Here is an 8,291-nt window from a genome sequence, read left to right as displayed (position 1 = left end):
GTGTGTGTGTGTGTGTGTGTGTGTGTGAGTGTGTGAGTGTGTGAGTGTGCGTGTGTGCGTGTGTGCGTGCGTGCGTGCGTGCGTGCGTGCTTACGCTCCACCCTCCAAGCACTTAATAAACACTTAAACCAGTCACCACATCATAGCCCACACACACTTACATAGGCTAAACACACACACACACACACAGAGAGACATACAAATGTGGTTAATACATCCCCCTCTTTCTCTCCTTCTACCCATGTCTCTATAACTGTCTACCTGTCTCTATAACTGTCTTCTACCTGTCTCTATAACTGTCTTCTACCTGTCTTCTACCTGTCTCTATAACTGTCTTCTACCTATCTCTATAACTGTCTCTATAACTGTCTTCTACCTGTCTCTGTAACTGTCTTCTACCTGTCTCTATAACTGTCTGCTACCTGTCTTCTATCTGTCTCTATAACTGTCTTCTACCTGTCTCTATAACGGTCTTCTACCTGTGTCTATAACTGTCTTCTACATGTCTTCTAACTGTCTTCTACCTATCTCTATAACTGTCTTCTAACTGTCTTCTAATAATGTCTCTATAAGTGTCTTCTACCTGCCTCTATAACTGTCTTCTACCTTCTACATGTCTTCTAACTGTCTTCTACATGTCTTCTAACCATGTCTCTATAACGGTCTTCTACCTGTCTTCTACCCATCTCTATAACTGTCTCCTACCTGTCTTTTACATGTATTCTACCTGTCTCTATAACTGTCTTCTACCTGTCTTCTACCTGTCTCTATAACTGTCTTCTACCTATCTCTATAACTGTCTCTATAACTGTCTTCTACCTGTCTCTGTAACTGTCTTCTACCTGTCTCTATAACTGTCTGCTACCTGTCTTCTATCTGTCTCTATAACTGTCTTCTACCTGTCTCTATAACGGTCTTCTACCTGTGTCTATAACTGTCTTCTACATGTCTTCTAACTGTCTTCTACCTATCTCTATAACTGTCTTCTAACTGTCTTCTAATAATGTCTCTATAAGTGTCTTCTACCTGCCTCTATAACTGTCTTCTACCTTCTACATGTCTTCTAACTGTCTTCTACATGTCTTCTAACCATGTCTCTATAACGGTCTTCTACCTGTCTTCTACCCATCTCTATAACTGTCTCCTACCTGTCTTTTACATGTATTCTACCTGTCTCTATAACTGTCTTCTAGCTGTCTTCTAACTATATTCTACCTATATCTATAACTGTCTTCTAACTGTCTTCTGCCTGTATTCTAACCAAGTCTCTATAACGGTCTTCTACCTGTCTCTATAACTGTCTTCTACCTGTCTCTATAACTGTCTTCTGTCTTCTACCAGTCTTCTACCTGTCTCTATAACTGTCTTCTAGCTGTCTTCTAACTGTCTTCTACCTGTCTTCTACCTGTATCTATAACTGTCTTCTAGCTGTCTTCTAACTGTCTTCTGACTGTCTTCTACCTGTCTCTATAACTGTCTTCTACCTGTATCTATAACTGTCTTCTAGCTGTCTTCTAACTGTCTTCTGCCTGTCTTCTACCTGTCTTCTACCTGTCTCTATAACTGTCTTCTAGCTGTCTTCTAACTGTCTTCTGCCTGTCTTCTACCTGTATCTATAACTGTCTTCTAACTGTCTTCTGCCTGTCTTCTACCTGTCTTCTAACCATGTCTCTATAACTGTCTTCTAACTGTCTTCTGCCTGTCTTCTACCTGTCTCTATAACTGTCTTCTAGCTGTCTTCTAACTGTCTTCTACCTGTATCTATAACTGTCTTCTAACTGTCTTCTGCCTGTCTTCTACCTGTCTTCTAACCATGTCTCTATAACTGTCTTCTAACTGTCTTCTGCCTGTCTTCTACCTGTATCTATAACTGTCTTCTAACTGTCTTCTGCCTGTCTTCTACCTGTCTCTATAACTGTCTTCTAGCTGTCTTCTAACTGTCTTCTACCTGTATCTATAACTGTCTTCTAACTGCCTTCTGCCTGTCTTCTACCTGTCTTCTAACCATGTCTCTATAACGGTCTTCTACCTGTCTCTATAACTGTCTTCTAACCATGTCTCTATAAGTGTGTTCTAACTGTCTTCTAACTGTCTTCTACATGTCTTCTACATGTCTTCTGCCTGTATTCTAACCATGTCTCTATAACGGTCTTCTACCTGTCTCTATAACGATCTTCTACCTGTCTTCTACATGTCTTCTAAGTGTCTTCTAACTGTCTTATACCTGTCTTCTAACCATGTCTCTATAACTGTCTTTTCCCTGTCTTCTAACCATGTCTCTATAACTGTCTTCTACATGTCTTCTAACTGTCTTCTAACCATGTCTCTATAACTGTCTTATACCTGTCTTCTAACCATGTCTCTATAACTGTCTTCTACCTGTCTTCTACATGTCTTCTACCTGTCTTCTACATGTCTTCTACCTGTCTTCTACATGTCTTCTACCTGTCTTCTACCTGTCTTCTAACCAAATCAAATCAAATCAAATTTTATTTGTCACATACACATGGTTAGCAGATGTTAGTGCGAGTGTAGCGAAATGCTTGTGCTTCTAGTTCCGACAATGCAGTAATAACAAGTAATCTAACTAACAATTCCAAAACTACTGTCTTGTACACAGTGTAAGGGGATAAAGAATATGTACATAAGGATATATGAATGAGTGATGGTACAGAGCAGCATAGGCAAGATACAGTAGATGGTATCGAGTACAGTATGTACAAATGAGATGAGTATGTAAACAAAGTGGCATAGTATAGTATAAAGTGGCTAGTGATACATGTATTACATAAGGATACCGTCGATGATATAGAGTACAGTATATACGTATGCATATGAGATGAATAATGTAGGGTAAGTAACATTTATATAAGGTAGCATTGTTTAAAGTGGCTAGTGATATATTTACGTCATTTCCCCATGTCTCTATAACTGTCTTCTACCTGTCTTCTACATGTCTTCTACCTGTCTTCTACATGTCTTCTACCTGTCTTCTACCTGTCTTCTACCTGTCTTCTACATGTCTTCTAAGTGTCTTCTAACTGTCTTATACCTGTCTTCTAACCATGTCTCTATAACTGTCTTTTCCCTGTCTTCTAACCATATCTCTATAACTGTCTTCTAACTGTCTTCTAACCATGTCTCTATAACTGTCTTCTACCTTTCTTCTACATGTCTTCTAACTGTCTTCTAACCATGTCTCTATAACTGTCTTATACCTGTCTTCTAACCATGTCTCTATAACTGTCTTCTACCTGTCTTCTACATGTCTTCTAACTGTCTTCTAACCATGTCTCTATAACTGTCTTATACCTGTCTTCTAACCATGTCTCTATAACTGTCTTCTACCTGTCTTCTACATGTCTTCTAACTGTCTTCTAACCATGTCTCTATAACTGTCTTCTAACCATGTCTCTATAACTGTCTTCTAACCATGTCTCTATAACTGTCTTCTAACCATATCTCTATAACTGTCTTCTAACCATATCTCTATAACTGTCTTCTAACCATGTCTCTATAACTGTCTTCTAACCATATCTCTATAACTGTCTTCTAACCATGTCTCTATAACTGTCTTCTAACCATATCTCTATAACTGTCTTCTAACCATATCTCTATAACTGTCTTCTAACCATGTCTCTATAACTGTCTTCTAACCATATCTCTATAACTGTCTTCTAACCATATCTCTATAACTGTCTTCTAACCATGTCTCTATAACTGTCTTCTAACCATATCTCTATAACTGTCTTCTAACCATATCTCTATAACTGTCTTCTAACCATGTCTCTATAACTGTCTTCTAACCATGTCTCTATAACTGTCTTCTAACCATGTCTCTATAACTATCTTCTACCTGTCTTCTACATGTCTTCTAACTGTCTTCTAACCATATCTCTATAACTGTCTTCTAACCATGTCTCTATAACTGTCTTCTAACCATATCTCTATAACTGTCTTCTAACCATATCTCTATAACTGTCTTCTAACCATGTCTCTATAACTGTCTTCTAACCATATCTCTATAACTGTCTTCTAACCATGTCTCTATAACTGTCTTCTAACCATATCTCTATAACTGTCTTCTAACCATATCTCTATAACTGTCTTCTAACCATGTCTCTATAACTGTCTTCTAACCATATCTCTATAACTGTCTTCTAACTGTCTTCTAACCATGTCTCTATAACTGTCTTCTAACCATGTCTCTATAACTGTCTTCTAACCATGTCTCTATAACTGTCTTCTAACCATGTCTCTATAACTGTCTTCTAACCATGTCTCTATAACTGTCTTCTAACCATATCTCTATAACTGTCTTCTACCCATATCTCTATAACTGTCTTCTACCCATATCTCTATAACTGTCTTCTAACCATATCTCTATAACTGTCTTCTAACCATATCTCTATAACTGTCTTCTACCCATATCTCTATAACTGTCTTCTAACCATATCTCTATAACTGTCTTCTACCCATATCTCTATAACTGTCTTCTAACCATATCTCTATAACTGTCTTCTACCCATATCTCTATAACTGTCTTCTACCCATATCTCTATAACTGTCTTCTAACCATATCTCTATAACTGTCTTCTAACCATATCTCTATAACTGTCTCCTACCCATATCTCTATAACTGTCTTCTAACCATATCTCTATAACTGTCTTCTACCTGTCTTCTACCTGTCTTCTACTTTTTGACAGAGTTTGTCTGCATCTCTTTCTGACCATATCTTTTCAAAGTTAATCTGTTCATCTGTCTTTGGTCATGTCTGTCTCCTCAACCGTGTTTCCTTGGTCATGTCTGTCTCCTCAACCGTGTCTCCTTGGTCATGTCTCCTCAACCGTGTCTCCTTGGTCATGTCTCCTCAACCGTGTCTCCTTGGTCATGTCTCCTCAACCGTGTCTCCTTGGTCATGTCTCCTCAACCGTGTCTCCTTGGTCATGTCTCCTCAACCGTTTCTCCTTGGTCATGTCTCCTCAACCGTGTCTCCTTGGTCATGTCTCCTCAACCGTGTCTCCTTGGTCATGTCTCCTCAACCGTGTCTCCTTGGTCATGTCTGTCTCCTCAACCGTGTCTCCTTGGTCATGTCTCCTCAACCGTTTCTCCTTGGTCATGTCTCCTCAACCGTGTCTCCTTGGTCATGTCTCCTCAACCGTGTCTCCTTGGTCATGTCTCCTCAACCGTGTCTCCTTGGTCATGTCTGTCTCCTCAACCATGTCTCCTTGGTCATGTCTCCTCAACTGTGTCTCCTTGGTCATTTCTGTCTCCTCAACCGTGTCTCCTTGGTCATGTCTGTCTCCTCAACCGTGTCTCCTTGGTCATGTCTCCTCAACCGTGTCTCCTTGGTCATGTCTGTCTCATCAACCGTGTCTCCTTGGTCATGTCTCCTCAACCGTGTCTCCTTGGTCATGTCTCCTCAACCGTGTCTCCTTGGTCATGTCTCCTCAACCGTGTCTCCTTGGTCATGTCTCCTCAACCGTGTCTCCTTGATCATGTCTCCTCAACCGTGTCTCCTCAACCGTGTCTCCTTGATCATGTCTCCTCAACCGTGTCTCCTTGGTCATGTCTCCTGGGTCATGTCTCCTCAACCGTGTCTCCTTGACCAGGGGTGGGGGGGCCGGGTAGATCAGCTTTAATATTGCAAGTAGATTGTGGCTTTTATCAATGTGATGTTTTAAATCTGTATATATACGATACCTAAATTCTATGTGCTATGCATTTTGCTAGAGCTTTTGCATCGCAACACTGAAGTGTAAAGGACCTACTTTATTGTGTGTGTGTGTGTGTGTGTGTGTGTGTGTGTGTGTGTGTGTGTGTGTGTGTGTGCGTGAGGTATACCTCATCTGGTATGCCATCCAGACCTGGAGTTTTTCCAGATTTAAAGACTTTAATTGCATTAAGAATCTCCTCTGTATTTTGACCTTCACATCAGTCTTTCTGTACAGCTGTTAATTCTACATTATTATTTTTTTTATATTTTAAACTGAAACTGAAATGAAAACGTGCTTAAAGTGCTTCCTCTTTTCAAAATATAGTTTGGTGAATCATTGAAAATGGGTGACTGTCATTTGCAACAAGTTCCAGTAAATTATTTTTGGTAGCGTTTCTAGGTTGAAGATTAAAACATGATTTGTTGCCATGTCTTTGTGAACATGTTACCAACTACACCATGTCTGTGTTTTCTTTGCTGTGAGTCTAAACCCATTTCCTTTTGTTTGTCTCCATGACCACATGGCTCACTCACATTTGAGGAGGCTTCATTAGCATGACTGATCGTAGTATCTCGCTCGCTCTTTCTCTCTCTCTCTCTCTCTCTCTCGCTCGCTCTTTCTCTCTCTCGCTCGCTCTTTCTCTCTCTCTCTCTCTCTCTCTCTCTCTCGCTCTTTCTCTCTCTCGCTCGCTCTTTCTCTCTCTCTCTCTCTCTCTCTCTCTCGCTCGCTCTTTCTCTCTCTCGCTCGCTCTTTCTCTCTCTCTCTCTCGCTCGCTCTTTCTCTCTCTCTCTCTCTCTCGCTCGCTCTTTCTCTCTCTCGCTCGCTCTTTCTCTCTCTCTGTCTCTCTCTCTCTCTCTCTCTCTCTATCTCTCTCTCTCTCTCTCTCTCTCTCTCTCTCTCTCTCTCATCTCGTTCGATTTCAGGTGGTATTGCTTCAGGAGACAGTGAGGAGAGAGTGTGAGGAGAGAGGGGAGCTGACCGCTGCTCTTACCCAAGCTAGAGAGCAGCTCCTGGTGCTACGACGCCAAGCCTCGCCCCTGGATCTCTCCCACCTCAAGGGCAAACACCCCCAGACAGACCTCCCACATTCCCAGACCAAAGTCAGACTGCCCCTCACCCGCTCCTTCACCCCCCAGCACACACTGAGACCCTCCCCACCATACACAGCCACGGGGGGGAGAGAAGGGGGAGGCGTGGGAAGGAGTGTGGCATCCTGGCACGGTAGTGGGGGAGGAGCGAGGGAGAAAGGGAGAGGGGGGGATCTGCCCAAACTGAGGTCCAGCAGTGAGGTCAAACACAGAGTTAATCTGGTGATGGGGAGGAAGGAGAGATCCTGAAACACACTGTGTTACTCACACAGACATTTAGGAAAAGAGATGAAACGTGCCGCACACACATATAGATGGTCACCTACACTCACAGGCACATGATACACTGTGGGCTGAGAATTCTGCTTCAATAACGTTCACAGACACTCACACTCCATCCCAGAGACAAACACACTTGAGTTCACACACACATTCAAACAGCCTCCCTCAGTCAGTTTCAATGGCACGCCACAGCTTTCAGCTTTCAAACAAACACACACTCACACTCCATCACGGGGCCAGGAGAGTAGAAGCTTGACAGCACATCCCCTGCCACCCACAGACACAAACAAAGGCCTGACATGCACTCACTGCAGCACACATACACACACACACGGACACACACACACAGACACACACACACACACACACAGACACACTCGCATGCACATGCGTGCACACACACACACGGACACACTCGCATACACATACACTCATCCTCTCGATTTGTCTCAGAGCCTTCTCTGATACAGATGTGCTATAACTCACTCACACACACACTAATGCTCAAAGAGCATTGTCCCTCACAGGAATGGTCTCACTCACTCACTCACACACACACACACACACACACACACTCACTCACACACAGACACACAGACACACACACACACACAGACACACACACACACTCACACACAGACACACACACACAGACACACACGCACACACACACACACACACAGACACACACACACACACGCCTGTCTGAATATTGGTAGTGGAGCTATGGCACAGCAGTCACACACATTGTGTGGTTTTGTGAGAAAGCATCCCATAATATCTATTGATGTTTTTTAGTGCGACTCGTCGTTGTTTCTGGTGCTCATGTTCTCCCTCCAGATGCACTCCTGACCTTTCACCTCTCCTTTCATCTCCTCCTCCCTATCGCCCTGCGGCCTCGCGCCTGACTTCCTGCTACCGTGACCTCCACTTCCTGAACCTCCTCTACCGCTCTTTGAAGAGGGCAGGTCTTTCAACACGGACCAGAGAGTTATAAACACACTCTCTCTCTCCCTCTCTCTCTCTCTCTCTCTCTCTCTCTCTCTTCCTCTCTCTCTCTCTCTCTCACTCTCTCTCTCACTCTCTCTCTCTCTCTCTCTGCCTCTCTCTCTCTCTCACTCTCTCTCTCTCTCTTTCTCTCTCACTACCTTTTTGCCTCCATCTATGTCTCTTCCTTCCACCCTCTCTCTGCCAGTCTCATTT

At 42.7% G+C, this 8,291-nt stretch overlaps 1 protein-coding gene across 1 annotated transcript in view; it reads left to right on the top strand.

Annotated features, from left to right (window-relative positions):
- Nucleotides 1-7,195, top strand: part of lekr1 (Leucine-, glutamate- and lysine-rich protein 1) — a 173,472-nt gene extending 166,277 nt beyond the window's left edge. Inside the window, exon 12 of the mRNA XM_036965369.2 lies at nucleotides 6,642-7,195. Within this exon, the coding sequence (XP_036821264.2) occupies nucleotides 6,642-7,055 (414 nt within the window). The 3' untranslated portion in view covers nucleotides 7,056-7,195. The remainder of the gene's footprint in view (nucleotides 1-6,641) is intronic.
- The last annotated feature ends 1,096 nt before the right edge of the window (nucleotides 7,196-8,291 follow it).

This window comes from Oncorhynchus mykiss, chromosome 27 (genome assembly GCF_057628025.1).
Source record: "Oncorhynchus mykiss isolate SJ-2025 chromosome 27, ASM5762802v1, whole genome shotgun sequence".
Taxonomy (NCBI): Eukaryota; Metazoa; Chordata; class Actinopteri; order Salmoniformes; family Salmonidae; genus Oncorhynchus; species Oncorhynchus mykiss.
Note: the sequence above shows the minus strand (reverse complement) of the source record. Positions and strands in the feature narration are given on the sequence as shown.